Raw genomic sequence first — 20,520 nt, 5'->3', positions numbered from 1 at the left:
AAGTGCTATAAGAACAGACAATCTTTTAAAACTGAAGACTTATTAAACAATGGAAAAACAAACAAAAAACATATAAAACTTAAGATAACACGAGTCCAAATCGACACTTGAAATCATTTATTATTTTAAAATACTCTAAAAACATAAACAAATTAAGAAGTTGATGAAGAGCCACCCACTTTCTAAGAAAAACTACTGGTGGCCGATGGAGTTTTAGCAACGACAAGCACCGTCATCTATCCATCACAACTTGTGAAAGACAACAAGGATACCCACAAAATAGATTTGCAAATTGAAAAAGAGAGAAGACATGTGTAGTGAATGAGAAGAAGAAAGAAATAAAGGGTTGATAGGAGAGGAAAAAGGCGGACGATAGCCAGCCCGGTGACTAGTACCGCTGCTAAGCAAAACAAAATATAAGAAACAAATGGCCTAGAGAAAAAAAAGTTGTTTTATTTTAAAATTTTAGAAAAAAAATATTAGGCTCAATAAATAAGATTAAATAAAAAAATTAAATTCATTTAAAATATAAATCACATTTAGGTTTCAAAATTCAAGACTTAAGTCCAATTGGCTCATTCTCTATTTATGTAACATAAAAATCTAAGGAGAGATCAACCTACACCGTAAATTTAAGTAGTTTTATACACTTTCGTAATTATTTATATTATTAATATTTTAATGATCCAACCGTTGGATATATTAATATTGTACTTGTCATCCATGTAAATTTTTGAATTGATCTACATGAATAAATAGTTAGAAGTTTTAAATTTACATCAAATTTGGCGTGCATGATCTATATAAATAGGCCATAAAATATAACACTTGAATCGTTAAAATATTAATAATATAAATAATTACAAAATATATAATATTACTTTAGTTTTTATCCCGTGTAAGTAAATCCTCCCAAAATAAAATATATAATATAATAATGCTAACATTTAAAATAAGATATTATTGTCTATATCTAAAATCGTAATAAAAGGAAAAGAAACATATATTAAATTATTAAATCTTAATTTTAAAAATGTTTTTTTGTAAAATAAAAATAAAAGAAATATGGGTTAATTTTAAGAAACTTGATTTAAAATCAAAGTAAAGTGAAGCAAGATAAAGTTGAAGGAAAAAGAAGGTTGATAGAGGCGAATTGGAATCATTAACACCTCGACTAACAGCTAAGGCTACTGGATTTTTTACAGTGTATGATAAGAGATGTTGGAAAATCCCAAGGCTACACTGGATGTAGGATGATAAAATAAGTGCTTCAAATTGAGTAGATTATTGAAATTTCCTTGACTAAGCATAATCTATAATGTACATATTTAGATTATTAAGATATCAATGATTCTTTTTTGTTTAATTCCCCCATACTCTTTGCCAAAATGAACCAATTGGTTCTTAGACAAAATAAAAAACAAGAATCAGAAATCCAGGGTAAGACCAGATTCAGATCTCCAGTGCCTGGCTTTCTCGAATCCGTTCGTGTAATTCTCGAAATCGTTGATCGTCCGATCGATCTCTTCTTGAGTGTTCATCACAAAAGGTCCAAATTGCACCAAAGGTTCACACAATGGTTCACCTCCTACTAAAATAAACCTCAGCAATTTAGAGGACTTGTTCCATGCCTCTAACCCATCCCCGGATCCTAATAGCAGCAGATGGTGCGCATTCACCGGGGACGATTTCGACCGGCCAAAGATACCCTCACCTTCCAAGACATAAACAAAGGCGTTCCACGATTCCGGTATTGGCTGTTGAAGGTGAGCTCCCGGTTCGAGAGTGAAGTCCAAGTACATTGTTGGGGTTCTAGTATAAACTGCTGACTTAGTTCCTAAAGCCTCACCAGCTATAACTCTAACTTTGATCCCATCTTTTGTAGCTTCTGCAATGTCCTTACTTGATATTTCTTGATACCTTGGCTCAATCCTATAGAATAAATAAATAAATGAACATAAAGATTAAACCAGAGGACTTTTTGACAGCATGTGTAACGTAGTGGAACAAGCATTAAGCCATTTTTCATGATTAAAGATTCTTTTCTTTTTTTTTTCAAAAATGGGGCTCAAACATTTCAAAAAGGCTGACCATATCCACCATTAGCAAAGCTATGATACTGAATTCGATACCTCTTTGACATCAAAGCCTTAAGTTGAACGAATAAAACTTAAAACTTAAAACTTACATCTTATATTTGGACGAGAGATTGATCCATAACTGTAGACCCTTTTGGGTTCCTTGTGCTGCAGGCATCTCTGAGTGCACAATGCCTCTCCCAGCAGTCATCCATTGTAGATCACCAGCTCCAATGGTCCCTTTGTGTCCATCAAAGTCTTCATGCTTAACTGCCCCCTATTATATATATATCAACCATTTGTAATGCCTCTTTTAAGGAAAGTTTTTATACAAGTTATAAACCTTATTAAATATGTCTAATTCTATCCAAATTTGACATATACAAACAAATAAAGCAATCGCTTTATACCCAAGTTCTTGATTAAAAATAAAATATAAATTCTGTACCTGTAACATGTAGGTCACAGTCTCAAATCCTGTTAACAAAAAAACAGAGGATATAAGGATAAAAAACAGAGTCCACATTCTTGAGAGAGAAAAAAATCAAATAGAAGGAGAAGAATCAAACCTCTGTGTGGATGATCAGGAAATCCAGCAGGTGCTGTCACTGCAATATTCAAAACCAAAACCTTTTAATATGTACATATACAAATACATACACACACACACATATATATATAGCAGAGGAAACACATTTCTATGAAAAAACAGAGAGACTAACCTGAGAATTCATCCAAAACAAGGAAAGGATCAAAGTATCTCAACTCAAACCTGCAAAAAAACAAAAGATACCTTTTAATCTAAACATCTCAAATTCATCAAACTTTCATTCATTTTAATGGAAAAAATTCCTTCATTGCTTACCGGCCTATGCTTCTTCTCACTACTGCACCAACTCCTTCAGGTTGGGGCCTAGCCAAAAACTTCCTCACCACCAATCTTGACTCATTCAAACCAACACATGAACCCTCTTTCTCAGGCATTTTCCTTTCTTTCTTGTTGTCTGTTTGTTTTCAGCTAAGAGTTTTGAAAGCTTGTTTTGGCTTAGTTACAAGTTTGTGAAGGAAAAGGTGAAGAATTCGAATGAATATATAAAGGGAAACTTTGATAGTGAAATCAAGATTGTTAACAGTAAAGTATTTTGGAAGGTCAAAGGGGAAGTGTTGTAGGCCAAATAAGACCCACATGGGCCATGGAACTTTCCTTGAGCTTAAGGGGAACTTGGGTGTTTTTTTTTTTTTTTGTTTGAACGAAAAACGTCAGCATAGCGTGGCCATGAAGTGGGATGATGCCAATTTTGATCACATCCATTAGATGATAGACACGTGTCGAATAAGGGTCATATGATGGTATGAGTTGGACCAATGATTATCGTAAGTGGGGTCCATCTATGAATAATAAGGAGGCAGGGGAGAGGGCATAGATTTTGGTGGACAAAATGAAAGTATTGGTCCACAAATATGATAGGGGGGATATTCTCTTCCATATTCATTTGTTATTTTTATATTTTAAAATTTTAAAATTAAATTAAACGAAATAAACATTAGATTTTGTCTATTACCGCCCAAGTCAGCATGTGGTGGTATTTTAGGGGAGTGGCTGTTCTTTGCCTTATTCCCCTGCGAAAAAGGGAGTCAGTTGGACCCAATTTATATCTTCTTCAATTTTCAAAACCCTTAAACATTAGGTTTGGTATTTTTCGGTACAATGAATTCCTTTTCTTTTTCCCTTCCAAAACAAGCTTTGGTATGTGAGTTGGATTATAGGTTTTATGATCATAATTTCTTTTTCTAAAAATACTCTCTAGGAATTTATTGCATTATAAATTCCCCTTTTCTTTATTCATTTTTGATCTTTTAGTCTCATAATGTTGTTGTACCCAGCTTGCAAACATAAATTTCTTTTGCTCTATATCAAACTAAAAATTTGCACCAATTGGGTGGAATTATGGCAAATGTTTTCCTAAAATATCTTTTACTTTTTAAAAAATTAAATAAATGAAATTTTCACTAGAATAGTTGTAGGTTTATTTTACCATAAATAACAACCTTATCGCGCATCTCTGCATATAATGAAAGACAACCAATTTTGATTCCTACAACAAAAGCATTCAAGTTTTATTATAAACTGACAAATTTGACTTTTAACCTTTGCATATTTTGTTAAAATAGTCTTAATTGTATTTTGAGTTTTTTTTGCCATCGATCTTTGTTTTTTTCAATCTATTTTTCCTAATGATTTAATGAAAGCACCATTAAAAGAAAATTAACGAGGATGATGTAGAATATTTTTATTGAGATATAATTTATTACTTAGATAACCCAATAAGATAATTATATGTAAAAATAATAAAATAAATAATACATAAATTAAAAATAACTCTTAATTTAAATAAAATAAACATAATTATCTAAAAAAAATTAACTTGGTAGAAAATCTTCTCAGTAGACAAACGTATGAAAAATTAAAACCTTTTGAAAGAAAAGAAACTTTGAAACCTTAAATTTATTCATTAAATCTGTTAGAAAAAGCAAATTGAAAAAAAAAAGATTGATGGCCAAAAAAGGCTCAAAAATACAATTAGAGCCATTTTGACAAAACATTCAAACGTTAGTGGCCAAATTTATCATTAAACCTAAACAAAATTACAATAGCAATAGATAAGTGTTGAGTTTTTGAAAATAAAATTACTAAAAAGGACAATCATGATCTTTAAACATATATCGTAAAATGAATATAGAAAATTTAAAAGAAAAACACACAAATACCTTATTATTAAATAAACTTAAAATTGTTGTATTTATTTTTATATCAACTTGAATATTTTTTGTTATCGATTAGCCAAAATATCTAGCTAATCACATCAAGATTCAACATGGAAGTCCATCAAAAATTCAAATGAGGCAAATCACAATTTTAAATTTCAATGAAAAAGTAGGCAACTTCGAATAATGTTTTTTTGTTCACTCTTTTTGGACCCAAGAAAAAGGAAATTCTAAAGCAAGGAATATGGTTTATGTAAATTTAGATTCCTTATTACTAAAATTGATGATCCAAATTAAGTCCCACACGGCATAAAAATAATTAGATTCTAATTTGGGGTATACTTTCTCCCACGCGTCCATACCACAATCACTTTATGGGAAATGAATCATAATACAATGAAATATATCTGTTAATTTTATTTACGTGGTTGTTATAAAAAAAAGTTAAAATAATTCTTTTAAAATATTTTAAAATTAAAATTTTAAAACATCATTTTAAATAATTTTAATTAATAGTATTAATGGATTAATAAAGAATAGCATAAGCCTAGCAAGCACCAAATCATCTTTTATTTACAGTACATGAAGTGAGATTATACTATACCTTAAATCTTTCTTGGTTACGATGAAGATTTGGTAGTTGCATATCCACTTCATATTATAGTTTAAATATTTAAATATTTAAACATAAAAGTTTTAAAATTTTATTTTATTTGAAGCGATTGGGAACATGTATAAAAATATTTTTAATTAATATGATTTCAAATAGAAAATTCTTGTTTAAATTTTATTTAATATCAACGGAATGAATAGTTTAAAGTTTAGAGAAATTTTATTATTGATGGAGCAAATATTTTTTTGAATTTTCGGAAAATTTTATATTTTTCATATTATTTTATTTTAAATAGTTTTTTATTGAAAATATTTTTAAAATATTTTTTAGTAATTGTTTATGTACTTTTAAAAGTAAAGACCAGATTGAAAAACAATTATAAACATTGAGGTTTAAAAGTATTATTATACTTTTTTTATAACGTTAAAATTTAATCACACTTGAAGATATACTGCTTCCTCTAGAAAATTGTAACTGGCAAAACTTTAAATAGTTTTTTTTTCTTTTTGTGAGAACTTTGAATCATCTTTAATAATCAACATACTTTTTTGTAACAGCCAGATGTAACATATGCAATAAATTTTCAAAATTAATTATTTTGGAAAATAAGAAAATGATTGATTGTGCTTTTTTTTAAATGTATATAATTTTTGGGAATTATATTATATACTTTCTAGAAGGAAAGAATTGTTAATAAAAGATGTATTGTTGGGCCTGTAAATAAAAATTAATTATTAATGGGAATTATAAAAATACTTTTTAAAAAAATCACTATTACAATTTGATTAAATTGTTATATTCTTGATGCCCTCTTTTAATTTATGCTTAATATTATCTTGTTTCAAATGAGAATTTAATTTATATATTAAATATTTATTTTAATTATAAAATGTTGCGGTGATTGCTTATCTCATCCCTTAATTATATGGTTATGGGTTTGATTCCTAATGATAAAGCTAAAAAAAATTTTGGGACCGAAATTAAGTTGTATGCTTTTATAAGAATTAAAATATAATTTCATTATTTTAATAATTTTATATTTATAATTTTTGGGATCGAAATTAAGTTGTATGATTTTAATTGATTTTATTAGATAAAACGAAAAATATATATTTCTTTTTGGGTTATTTTAGGGTTCACTGCCCCACCCCAAAAAAGCATCAAAACCATCTAATTAATGAAAATTAAATGCTAAATTAGTTGCATGATCATGATGAACCATGAAAATTAAGTTGATATTTAATGATAATTGTTCTCATAGTGGTGAACCATGGACTTGGTGGGAGAGGGTCCAATAGGATTTTGGTACTTTGTGGAGCTTACAGTTTGGGAGGTGGGATTTTTATTTTGTCATAATGATTGATTGGATTCTCTAATTTTATAAAAATATTATTTTAGCTTTTTGTTTAATTTTTTTAATCTTTAATTTTATTTATTTATTGCAAATTACTCAGAATTAGATGAAAAAGTTAATATTTTTAATTTTGTTGATGTGGCGTACAAACATTAATTTTTTTAAAAATTATTAAATTTATTTAAAATTTATAAAAATATTTTTAGAATTTTTAAAAATTTAAAAATTAATTAAATGCTAATATGTTATCCGTATAGCTATCCATGTATATGCCACGTTAGCAAAATTAACAAAAATTAAAATTTTCATACATTTTGTGGTGATTTGACAAAAAAATACAAGTTCAAAAGGGCGAAAAAATTGAATGAATGGCTAAAATGAATTTTTCTATAAAGTTGGAGGACAAACAAAATCATTATGCTTTTTATTTTGTGGCCTTTTAGTCATAGGTTCAAAAGTGTAATGACATCATTAACACAAAAGCATGACAGAATTTGGGTTTATTATTGATATTATTATAAATTGGACAAGTAGAGAAATAAAAAAGAAAAAGAAAAAGAAATGAAAAGTCAAGTCAGAACCTTAATACAAGGAAGCAGTTAATTATAGTTGTAAAGTTTAACAAGTAAATTGTCTGTAAGCCAACATAACAACGTGTAAGACTTTCTAACAATAGATTTTCTAAACACCTAAATAACGACACCATGTTTCGCTATGATGCTTTATGATTACAAAACGATGATGATGTTATTATTTCATTTATACTCTACTCACCATTTTAAATTTTGCTAATCGAAAAATATTTAAACTTGAAAAATTCGAACTCAAAAGAATCCGAATTTAAAAATCTAAATCTGAGAAAGAAATTGACTAAATCTAAAATTACAAATATTTTAATTTTGAATTTAATAATTCATTTTATTTTTATATGATGACAACTCAATTCATATTTGTCTTAAAAAACATAAATTATATATATATATATAATAGAGTTATTTTATATAAAATAATTAAATTGTTAATTGTATGTAAAATTTATTATTATATAATATGTATTTGAATTGACCAAGATATCTTTTATTATCTATTATTATATTATATTGACACCAACAAATGTTGTATGAAGTGGTAAGACACATTGCAAAGTTTGAATCTTGGAAACAATATTTTTGAAAGGGGCAACCGCATATCTTCGAAAGGGTTAATCTTTATGGACTGTAAAATGGACGTGGAGGAAACCTTAATTATACCAAAAAAAATATTATATTATATTGATTAATTGAATAACTTTTTTTATTAAATTTATAAACTTAATACTTATATTCTAAAATATTTATTCTAAAACTCAAATATATTATACTAAGTCCAAACTCAAACAATATATTTATTATTATCCAAAGAAAAAATTATTTATACCCCAAATCTCAGGTACAAAATGAAATGAAATTAAACCCAATACTCAAATACAATTTATAAAAGTTAAAACCCAATTCAAAATTTAATTTAATAAAAATAATATTTTTATTAAAATGTTAATTTTTAATAATAATTTATATATTACTAGTTATAGACAATGTATTATAATATAACAAATTATACGTAACTATTGATACTATATCTTTAAGTATAATCTATAATATAATAATAGTATATCATCTATTATAGTTAGTTGTTAAAACCAACTTAATCAATCAAATCGAGCTAATTCAAGTAAATCATATGGTAAATTCAATTTTGATTTTGGACCAATTAATAGTCATATATATGCATTAATAGTTTAAAAGATATTATTACATTATATAATGTTATATCACATAGTATAATAGTAAAAATAATATATTAATTATTAATTATTATTATTTATTATTATATTGGTTGAAATATGTTCTAAATCACTATTCTCTCCGTATATTTGAAAATTAATCCTTTTACTATATTATATAATGCTATATTATATCATATCATAATAATGTAGCGACGTAAAAATTTTAGCACGGGCGCTAGTCGAAGTAATTATTAAAATTTTAAAAATAGAATCTCGATTTTATTTGAAAAAGGAGTCGCCACCGATCTTTTTTCTAGGTGTGATCGGACACCTAACAAATTCTCTTTTTTTTAAAAGAAAAATTATTTTTCAAATTTTTCTAAAAAAGAGGTAATTTTAGGTCTACATGAAAATTCAGAGAAAATTAGAGTTCGGGAATTGGTTACGTGTGAGGAAGGTATTAGCACCCTCGCGATGCCCAAAATTGGTATCTCGTTAAACGCGTGTTGTCTTAATTTTCAAAAATACGAGTTCAATTTAATATTTAATCGTGATCCGATTAAAACACGAGAATTTTGAAACGCAACCTTTTTTTTTTGAAAACACGAAATTTTTTAAAACAACAGAATTTTAGAAACATGATTTTTTTTTAAACACGAAAATTTTGAAACACGAGAATTTTTTTTTTGAAAACACTAATTTTCTTTTTGAAGCACGAAAAATTTTAAAACACAAATTTTTGAAAACACGGAAATTTTTAAAACACGGGAATTTTTGAAAACATGAAAATTTTTGAAACACCGGAACTTTTGAAAACACAAAGATTTTTGAAACATAGGAATTTTTTGAAAACACGAATAATTTTGAAAAATGGAATTTTTTTTAAAACACGGAAATTTTTTGAAAACATGAAAAATTTAAAAAAACGGATTCTTTTTTATTTTTATTTTTTTAAAACACGAATATTTTTGAAACCACGAAGATTTTTTTACACAAATTTTTCGATTTTTTATTAAGTACGTATCGTATTTAACACGAACCGGTGATATTCACTCAACATAGCAATGGAATCAACGAATTAGTGTCAAATCGATTCGTTGCCTTATTTTTGAAAACACGAATATTTTTTGAAACACGAGAAAATTTTTTTGAAGACACGAAAATTTCGAAACACGGGAATTTTTTTCGAAAACACAAATTTTTTTGAATATTTTCGATTTTTAAAAGGGCGTATCGAGTTTAACGCAAACCGGTGATATTCATCCAACATAGCGATGAAATCAACGATTTTATGTTAAATCGATTCGTTGCCTTATTTATTAAAATTATTTAAAATAAAATAAAATTAAAATTGGATTAAATTAAAAATATAAATAAAAATATAAAAATGTATAAAGTACTAATAATATTAAAACGAAATAGCATAAAATACGAGCATTAAATTAAAAGTGAAATAAACAAAATTATCGAAAAGATCCCGAAACACGAGCTTCGTCGAACAGGTTACCCAAATTGAACCTTTTTTCTTTTTTTTTTTCTTTCTCTTCTTTTCTTTTTTTCTGGCCTACCTCTTTTGGGCCTGATGGGCCGTTGGTCAGGCCTAGCCTGCTGGTGGGCCTGGGGGCCTGCTGGGCAGCTGCTGGACTGGGCCTAGGCTGGTGCACAAATGGGCCTGCTGGGCTGCCCAAAAATGGCCTGCTTTCTTCTTCTTCTTTTTTTCTATTTTGTTTTTTTTTTCTGGGCTGCTCTCTAGGCCTGGGCGCTAATGGGCTGCTGGCTGCTGCGGGTCGGGTTCTCGGGTCGGCCGGGTCGGGTCAGGTCGGCCCGATTAAAAAAATTATTCTTTTTTTTTCCTTCTTTCTTCTTCCCCTTTTCTTCTTTCTTTCTTCTTTCTTTTTCTTCTTTTTTCTTCCTTTCCTTCTTTCCCGATCAGCCCCCGACGGTGCTCCTCCCAGCCCGATGCGACGGTCGGCGGCGGCGGAGGAGCTCTCCTCTCCCCTCTTTTCTTTCTTTGCTCTTTTTTCTTTGCTGTTTTTTTTTTATTTTTTATTTTTGTGTCTTTGCTTTACTTTTTATTTGTTGGCTCTCTTTGTCTTTGATAGGTAGGAGGACAACGACGGCTGGTGGTGAGGGACGGCGGTGTGGGGCTTGTTTGCTGCTGTTTTTGATTTTTTTTTCTCAAAATTTGATTTTTTTTTTTGCTTCCTTGCTTGGCTCCAAATTTTGGGGGTTTAAAACCTCTTTTAAATTGTTGATTTTTCTTCTCCTTTTTCGCAGTTTGCAGGTGGCTAGGGAGGGGTAGGCCGGCCGCCGCCGTTGCAGGCGCAAGTTGTGCTGGTTGCTGTCAGAAGGACCAAAACGTGAACTCAGTAAAAGTTTTGGGACTAAAACGTAATTTCAATAAATTTTAGGGGTCAAAATATAATTTTGAGAAAGTTTAGGGGTTAAAAAGTAATTTATAAAAGTTTAGGGGTTGAAATGTAATTTTAAGAAAGTTTAAGGGTCAAAATATGATTTTAAAAAAGTTTAGGGGTGAAAATACAATTTTTTTAAAACACGAAATTATTCCAGGACAAAATTCAGTGATTACATATAATATATTAATAGTTTATATATATGCATTAATGATTAAATATTATAATATTATGTAATACATCTTTTATTATAATCTATTGTTAGTACAAATTTCCGGTGAGGAAAATCTCGAACACACGAACGAAACTCGAACAGAAAAAGAAGAAATAGGACAAGCCTCAAAGGCGTGTATCAAACCACTATCTTTAAAGTTATATCCGCCCTCACCTATCTTCGGTGTGCAAAAGAGTTTCAAGCAAATTAACCTCGATGGTACAATAAAGTCAATGACTATTTGCATTTTGCACTGACGAGAATAGTCCACTAAGCACTGAGCAATGAATAACAAGAAACTCAATTTCTACAAAGAATTTCTGCAGTAACTCTTTATAGAATAATCTAATAATATTAGAAAATGAAGAATGATAGAAATAACTTTTAGAACTTGTTGGTGTGATTTCCAAACGAAATCTCATTTTTATTTATAGAAATTTTCATATCTCTTCATAGAGACATCTTTCAATAGGTGTCTTTCAAAATAATAATGTCTTTAAAAATATATAATTATTCATTTAATATTATAACTATTCAAATAACATTGTTTGAATAGTTATAATTCTTTTCAAAAATCAAATGATATAACTTTTGACCAATGACCAAAAGATTTATCTTTTAATTAATTACACCCATTCATTTATAGTTATTGGAACACTATAAATATTTGAAAATGTTTTAACAACCTCCTCTCATTTTCAAAATATTTTAGATGTTGATATTCTTGGAAATCAATTTGCATAAATGAAGGTGTCTTACGATTGAACCTTCACTTAGTGAAAATATGTTAAAGTTAATCGAAATTGCATGGTAGACTAAGGTTTGAACCAACTATTCCATTTGATTAACTGAATACATCTCACACAATGATTTCAACATTGGTCAATGCATAATATATAGGGACACTATAATGGTCATGTGTCTGTGTCCTCTTTTCATGAGTGTTGTCAAAGCCAAGCCCTTGAGCTCCTAGAAGCGGCCACATTTCCACTCATATAGGTAGATCCCATCAAGAGTGTTCCCATAATTATAACACTCTAACATATTTATGTTATGGGTCCATTAAAAGTACATTACTTATCTTTCCCTTATCATTACAAGTACCTAACACTTTAATCCTAGGATGGATTTATTTATGGTGCTAATAGTCACATACTAATGATGTACTTTGTTTCATTGAACTCAAGACTTGACGTTATACTAAGAGTTGAGTCGAGTTTCCATCATTGGTGACTTTAATTAATGGGCTTGAGTCCTATCCCTTTTGAGGTTTTTTTTACTGCATCTCTAGCAAGACTTTTTGTCAAAGGATCCGCCAAATTTTTACTTGACCTCACATAATTAATAGTGACCACTCCATCAAAGACTAATTGTCGGACTAGCTATGTCTTAATCCAATGTGCCTAGACTTTCCATTATATAATTGGTTATATGCCTTTGCTAGAATAGCCTCACTATCACAACAGATAGAAATAGGTGAAATTGGCTTAATCATTCTGCTTCTTTAGATGTAGCGGCAAATGCAATAAATTCTGCTGCCATGGTGGAATCAGTAATACATGTTTGTTTCTTGGAACCCTAAGAAATGACTCATTCACCAAGAATAAAGATCCATCCACTAGTAGATGCATGATCTTCCAAACTTGTAATCCAACTAGCATCCGAATACCCTGCTAAAATTAAAGAATATCCATTATAACACAATCCATAGTTAATAGTTTTCTTTAAGTACCTAAGTACTCTATTCAAAGCTTACCAATGCAAACTACTTGGATTACTTGTGTACCTACTCAATTTCCCAGTAGCATGTGCAATATCTAGTCTTGTACAAGTCATTATGTACATAAGACAACCAATTAGACTTGCATATTTCAATTGATCAATTTTCCTACCAGCATTAGATACTAATTTTATTTGAGGATCCATGGGTGTAGATGCTAGTATACAAATGAAAAGATCAAACTTTTTAAGCACATTTTCAATGTAATTTGATTGTGATAAAACTATAGTGCTTTCCTTTCGGATTATTTTAATCCTAAAAATAACATCTGCTACACCCATATCCCTCATAGCAAAGTTGTTTAACAAGAATTTCTTTGTGTTTTCTATTTGTTTCAAATCCATGCAAAAAATAGCATGTCATCTACATATAAACAAATTATGATACCTTTTCCATTTTCAAATTTCCTATATATGCAGTTATCGAATTCATTTATTTTATATCCATTAGCTAAAACAAAATTGTCAAACTTTTGGTGCCATTGCTTTAGTGCTTGTTTAAGTCCGTATGGAGATTTAACAAGCTTACATACCTTATGCTCCTGTCCTGGAACAACAAATCATTTTGGTTGTTCCATGTATACTTCCACTTCCAGTTCACCATTTATAAATGCAGTTTTAACATCCATTTGGTGAACAACCAAATTATATATTGAAGTAAGTGATATTAAGTGTCTAATTGTACCAATTCTTGCTATTGGAGCATAGGTATCAAAGTAATCAATACCTTATTTTTGTGTAAAATCTTTGGTTACCAACCTTGCTTTAAATTTATCAATGGTTCCATTGACATTCATTTTCCTTTTGAAGATTCATTTACAACTTATTGGGTTGGAACTCAGTGGAAGATCAACTAAGATCCAAGTTTGATTTCCCATTATTGAATCCATCTCATCAGTTATTGTTTTTCAAAAAGCAGAGTCTTGAGATTTCATTGCTTCTTCAAATGTAATAAGATCAGATTCTGTATTATAACAATAAGGTATCTTATTGCATATACTTTCAGCTTTTCCCTCTACAAAAAACATAATGAAATCTGGTCCAAAATCTTTGACCTTTTTAATCTTTTTACTTCTTCTTAATTCTTGACAAGATTCATCATTATTATCAATTTATTCCAATGGAATCTCATTCTCATTTGAAGAATGAAATAATTGTTGTGGTTGTAATTGTCTTGAAATAGAATTAAATCTATTTTCATAAAAAAAATAACATCTCTTGATTCAATAACAGTTTTAATTGAAATTGAATAATTTGGTTCAATTACCATGAACCTATATGCCTTGCTATTACGTGCATATCCTATAAATATGCATTCAATTCCTCTTTCATCTAACTTTTTTACGTTAAGGTGTTGGAACTTTAACAATAGTTCTGCAACCCCAAACCTTCAAATAATTAAGGCTTGGTTTCCTTTTCTTCCATTGTTCATAGAGGGTTATTTTAGTTTCCTTATTAGGATCTCTATTCAATATATGACAAGCTGTTAGAACAATTTCTCCCTAAAAATCTTGTTTAAGACCTGAATATGATAATATTGAATTTACCATTTTAGTCAAGACTCTATTTTTCATTTCAGCTACACCATTTTGTTCTGGTGTTTAAGGGGCTGAAACTTGATGGATAATCCTAGTGGATTCAAAATAACTTGGATTATAGCATTCTCCACCTCTATCCAATCTTAAACACTTGATAAATGATTCACACTGAAGTTCAACTTTAGATTTATAAACTTTAAATTTATCAAGTGCTTTATCTTTTGAATGCAATAAATATATATATAGCAATATCTAGAACAATCATCAATAAAAGTAACAAAATATTTCTTTCCACCTAATGTAAGAGTATTATGTATGTCACATAAATCACTATGTATCAAAACAATCAACTTTGTTTTCCTTTTGACCTTAGGGAAATGGTTTCTTGTAATTTTAGTTAACATACATGTATTGCATTTTCAATATTATTAAAAATAGGAATTAAATCTAACTTATACATGTCATTCAAATTTCTATAATTCAAATGACCTTATCTATAATGCCATAAACAAGAAGATTCGACCATATAAATAGAAATAGTATTTTTATTCTTATTAATAATTTTGAGTTTGAACATGTTCTCATACATATATCATTTTCCTACAAAAATTCCTCCCTTAGACAAAATAAACTTATCTACCTCAAAAACAAGTTTGAAACCAAACTTATTCAACAGATTTTCAGACACAAAATTCTTCCTAACTTCCGGTATATAAAGTACATCATTCAAGGTTAAAACATTTCTAGAAGTGAATTGTAGTTCAATAGACCCTTTGTCTTTGATTGTTGAGGTGGAAGAATTTTCCATGTACAAAACATTGTAATTTTCACATTGCGTGAACTTTGTGAACATGCTTTTGTCTTTGCACACATTCTTGGTTGCTCCGGTATCAATTCACTATGCATTATCATCTTGTGCCATATTAATTTTAGATATCAGTGCAACGAACTTTTCGTTATTATTAGTCTTAGAAGATGATTTCTTTTTTAAAAATTGACATTCATTCTTGAAATGTCTCGGCTTACCACAACGATAGCATATGCCATTTTGTTTCTTTTTGAACTTAGGTGATCTATCAGTTTGTTTGAACTTTCTCTTGAATGGTTTAGTAGTCTATACTTCCTCTGTAACATGCACTTTAGCATTTTCAGAATTTAGGTTTTGGCCTTGCTTTCAATATTCTTCTTCAATATGAAGATGATTTGCCAAAGCCTCAAGATATATTTCCTCTTTCTTATGTTTTAGACTTCTTTTAAAGTCTTTCCAAGATGGAGGGAATATGTCTATTATGAAGGATACAACAATCATTTCATCCATTTTCATATCACATTGCTTAAATTGATTTAGCATTTTTTTCAATATCATGAAGTTATTCCATAATAGAACGACCATAAACCATTTGATAACTATTGAAACGACTAACAATAAATTTCTTACTTGTAGCATCGTTGGTATCTTGTCTCTAATTTGTCCCATAATTTCTTAGTGGTGACCTCGTTTTGGTAGGTGTTGAACAAACCTTCGATTAACCATTCAATATGTGGCCTATGCACATGTAGTTAACATTGTCCCATTTTTGCCTTTCTCAGGTTGCAGCAACAGATTCGTTTTCATTCTCTTTTGGTCTTGTATCCAAAACATAGGCAATCTTCAAAGTTGTTAATAAGAAATGCATCTTTTTCTGCCATCGCCGAAAATTACCACCATCAAAACGATCAAGTTTGACAAAGTTGGAAGCCAACTCCCTTAGTGTTCAACTTTTATGTGTTGTGGTAGTCATCATGAATGATATAACCTTAAAATTGTTAGTACAAATCTCCGATGAGGAAAATCTCGAACACACGAACGGAACTCGAACAGAAAAAGAAGAAATAGGACAAGGCTCAAAGGCGTATATCAAATCACTATCTTTAAGGTTATATTCACCCCCACCTATCTTCGGTGTGCACAAGAGTTTCAAGCAAATTAACCTCGATGATACAATAAAGCAAATGAATATTTGCGTTTTACACTGACGAGAATAGTCCACTAAGCACTGAGCAATGAATAACAAGAAACTCAATTTCTACACAGAATTTATACAATAACTCCTTATAGAACAATCTAATAATATTAAAAAATTAGGAAGGATATAAATAACTTTTAGAACTTGTTGGTGTGATTTTCAAATGAAATCTCATTCCTATTTATAGGAATTTTCATATCTATTCATAGAAACATCTTTCAATAGGTGTCTTTTGAATAATAATGTCCTTAAAAAATATAATTATTCATTTAATATTATAATTCAAATAATATTATTTTTCCTAATTATTTTTAATGTTTATGATTTTTAAAGAATTTTTTTATATTTTAAACCCATTGAAAAGAAAATTGATGACCTAATTAATTCAACCCTCGATCGAATTCTTAAAACATTGATTTGTATAGAGCATGGATTTTAGTTGAAAGGATACTGAATCTAATTTTTCTTCCCAACAGTTTTAAGATGTTTTCTTTTTTGTCAATAAAGGAACACTTATTAATTAAATAGTTCGATACATAGGAAAGCTAACTATGTACATCCACAAGAGGAGGAAGAAAATATGAGAGGTCAAAATAAACAACCTAGTTACAAGTTGAACTCCTAGTTTCGTACAAAATACTAGAAATGGTATTGCTTCCTCTTGGTAGATATGAAGTAGACTACTGCACTAGAAGTTGCTCAACAAAGTCGTATAGTCATAAATAAGATTTTTGATGGAACTCACAATAACGACCACATCAAGCTCGACAACGATACAATAAATGTGCAAACTTTTAGCAAGTTGAAGTCCATCCTAAGACCCCCATAGTTCGACTATTATATTAGAAGAGATCCCAATAAATCTATGATAACAAGTGTGATATCCAATTTTGGGCCCGCGCCCTCATAAATAGAAAGCAAAATAAATACAAACAATAACAGCCCAAAAAACATTGGGTCCAAAGCCCATTTACCCTAGCCCAATTACAGAGTAGCCCAAGGGAGAAACCCTAAGCAGTTAGCAGCAGACAGCGCCGCATGCCCCACGTTCAGCAACCTCCACATCGCTCACGTTCAGCCCTTCACGCATGCACCTGCAAACCACGAATAGCATTAAGAGGATATACACAGCAAAAAATGGTAAAAAAAGGGGGGATTATTTTCTTATTATTTTTATTATTGTTTTGGGGATATAAAGAGTTGATTGTAAAACCGATTGGGGGAGAAAACAACATTGTATTGACAGATTGAAGAAACACAATAGAAAAAAACAGTTTTGAAGGTGACGATTTTGGTTCTTCTTTTTTCCAGTTTCCTTATTTGTTTTTCTTTTTCTTTTTCCTTGTTTCTAAAGGCAAATAAGAATAAAGAAAGAAAGGAGTACTTACCGTGGGTCTGATCTCCTCAGACCGCCATCTGCGGTGGAGCTGTGGTGGCGACATGGCTACGGCGGCTGGGGCTGAGTTAAGGAAAAACACTAGCAGAGAATTTTTCTTTCCCCCCTCTGTTTTGAAGAAAATGAAATGAAATGTTTTACTAAAAGAAATTTTTGGCTTTAATATTATAGGCAAAACGGTGTTGTATTGATGTAACCCAACAGCCCAAGTGATTTGAACTTTTTTCTTAAGATCCGCGTTCTTTGTTTCAAATGGGAAATTTTCGCAATTAGTCCCATGGTTTTTATAGCTTGTCAAAATTAATTTTTCAATTTCTTTTAAATTGTACTGCACATTTTATTTTTGTTTTAATTTAATCCGTGCTGCTGAGCAGCGTTTTGGAAGAAGGGATTAATTTCCCTTTTGGTCCTCCACTATTAATTGCGTGTTCTATTTGGTCCATTCATATTTTATTTATTTCAAATTTGCCCCGAATTTCTGTTTTAAGTTTAAATTAGTTTTTTTTTTTGGTTATTAGTGCTATTAAATATTTTAATTTCAATTGAATTACCATTATTTATTATTATTATTATTATTATTACTATTATTTATTATATTTTATTACTGTCATTATTATACCTGCATATGTACACGCATATGTAGGTTAATATATATATATGTAAATATTTTTTTAAATGTTTTAAATACATATGTATACTTTATATATTTTATTATTATTTTATTTTCATAGTTTTATATATATATACACGTATATCCATTTATATTTTATAATATTCATACATTTTCTATATTTTATAATTTATACATATATGTACATATATTTTTTATAATGTATATATATTCATACATTATTCAAAACTATTATAAGCATTTTTTTATATATACTTATATATCCATGTTTTCATAATTTACTAATATATTATGTTTATACATTTTATGTTTATTATTTCTAAAATGTATGTATATTTTATTATTGATTCATTTTCATGATTTTTGTATACATATATATATATGCATTAACGTTTTATCATGTTTTTAAAGAAAATATATTTCGGTTTCGTCAAAGCATTAAAATCATTATATTTTAGAAATTTTTAAAATATTTGGCATTCATGATTCTCGAGAAAGATCGTGTCCTAACTTACTGGATTGTGATCATTTTTTCGATGAATTTAGAAAGCCAAGTATTTATTTTGCAATAAATTCACAATTTTCAAATAAAAGCTTATTCTCGGGAATCCAAAAATGTTGGGTCCTAACTTACTGGTCATGACATTTTATCTTCTCGAAATAAGAATTTTTAAAATCAAAAGATAAACTTGATTTTTGAAGATTTAAAAATATTGTGCCCTAATTCACTGGGTGTGATGTTTTATTTCTTTGAAATTAGGATGTCTTATTTTTAATTCATTCGAGTTAAAAGTTTGCTTTTAAAATCTTTTCAAATTTTCGACACTAAGACATTAAATAATCAATTTGGTACCGATTTTGGGCGTTACGAGGGTGCTAATCCTTCCTTGTGCGTAACTGACTCCCGAACCTATTTTCTCAAATTTCGTAGACCAAAATTATTTTTAAGGTGAGCCGATCAACCTCAATCAAGGATAGGTGGCGACTCCAATTTTTGTTTTTTAAAGTCTACAACTAAATTTTTGTTTTCAAAAAAATAGTTTCGACAACAAGCAATCCAATGATTATTATGATCCCTAACGATGGCTCCTGAGCCAGTATGTGTATCCAGAAAAAAAAGGGCATTAGCCAAAGGGAAGGATCAAGTACTGCTAAGATGTGTGGACGCAGTGGAAGCTAGAAAAATTCTAGAAGAAATCCATGAGGATATCTATAGAACACATGCAAATGGTTTCACAATGGCCAGGCAGATCATGAGATTTGGGTATTATTGGTCTACTTTGGAAAGGGATTGCATCAGCTATGCTAAGAAGTGCCATAGATGCCAAATTTATGGCGATAAAATGCATGCACCTCCTTCACCTCTTCATGTTATGACTTCTCCATGGCCTTTCTCTATGTGGGGTATGGACGTCATTGGACCAATATCGCCAAAGGCTTCTAACGTGCATCGCTTCATCTTTGTGGTTGTTGACTACTTTACCAAATGGGTGGAAGCTGCATCATATGCAAATGTTACTAAGTCAGCAGTTAGCCGATTCTTGAAAAAGGAAATCATATGTCGATATGGAATGTCTGAGAGGATCATATCTGATAATGCGTTGAATTTGAACAATAGTGCAATAGCAGAGGTCTGTAGTCAATTCGGGATCAGACATCATAACTCGTCGCCATACTGCCCAAAGATGAATGGTACAGTAGAAGCAGCCAATAAGAATATCAAGAAAATTGTGGGAAAGATGACCGAGACTTACAAAGATTGGCATGAGAAATTACCGTTCGCTCTCTTTGCTTATAGAACGTCTGTCAGGACTTCGACTGGGGCAACACCTTTCTCTTTGGTTTATGGGATGGAAGCAGTTCTACCTATTGAGATAGAAATTCCTTCTCTTCGGGTATTATCTGAGATGAAATTGGATGAGGCAGAATGTGTTCAATCTTGTTATGATCAATTGAATTTAATAGA

At 29.7% G+C, this 20,520-nt stretch overlaps 1 protein-coding gene and 1 long non-coding RNA gene across 2 annotated transcripts; both read right to left on the bottom strand.

Annotated features, from left to right (window-relative positions):
- Window positions 1-1,249: 1,249 nt before the first annotated feature.
- On the bottom strand, window positions 1,250-3,153 carry LOC105781365 (pirin-like protein). Its single transcript, XM_012605906.2, has 6 exons — window positions 2,944-3,153; window positions 2,801-2,850; window positions 2,648-2,686; window positions 2,527-2,555; window positions 2,189-2,355; window positions 1,250-1,932 (listed from the first exon to the last, which is right to left on the bottom strand). The coding sequence occupies exons 1-6, from the start codon at window positions 3,060-3,062 to the stop codon at window positions 1,428-1,430; spliced, it is 909 nt and encodes a 302-aa protein (XP_012461360.1). The 5' UTR covers window positions 3,063-3,153; the 3' UTR covers window positions 1,250-1,427.
- A 14,069-nt stretch (window positions 3,154-17,222) lies between these two features.
- On the bottom strand, window positions 17,223-18,176 carry LOC105787204 (uncharacterized). Its single transcript, XR_001131475.2, has 2 exons — window positions 17,916-18,176; window positions 17,223-17,621 (listed from the first exon to the last, which is right to left on the bottom strand). It is a non-coding gene; the product is annotated as an uncharacterized LOC105787204 (long non-coding RNA).
- Window positions 18,177-20,520: the final 2,344 nt, after the last annotated feature.

Source organism: Gossypium raimondii, chromosome 1 (genome assembly GCF_025698545.1).
Source record: "Gossypium raimondii isolate GPD5lz chromosome 1, ASM2569854v1, whole genome shotgun sequence".
NCBI classification, from domain to species: Eukaryota; Viridiplantae; Streptophyta; class Magnoliopsida; order Malvales; family Malvaceae; genus Gossypium; species Gossypium raimondii.
The sequence above is the reverse complement of the archived record's forward strand: the minus strand, read 5'-3'. Positions and strand labels throughout refer to the sequence as shown.

What these genes read in the sequence shown, in the direction of transcription:
- LOC105781365 (XM_012605906.2), bottom strand. Translation starts at nt 3,062, where the DNA reads ATGCCTGAGAAAGAGGGTTCATGTGTTGGTTTGAATGAGTCAAGATTG. An exon ending in TGTTTTGGATGAATTCTCAG is followed by an intron (nt 2,687 to 2,800) that starts GTTAGTCTCTCT and finishes TGAATATTGCAG; the next exon opens with TGACAGCACCTGCTGGATTT. An exon ending in TCCTGATCATCCACACAGAG is followed by an intron (nt 2,556 to 2,647) that starts GTTTGATTCTTC and finishes TTTTGTTAACAG; the next exon opens with GATTTGAGACTGTGACCTAC.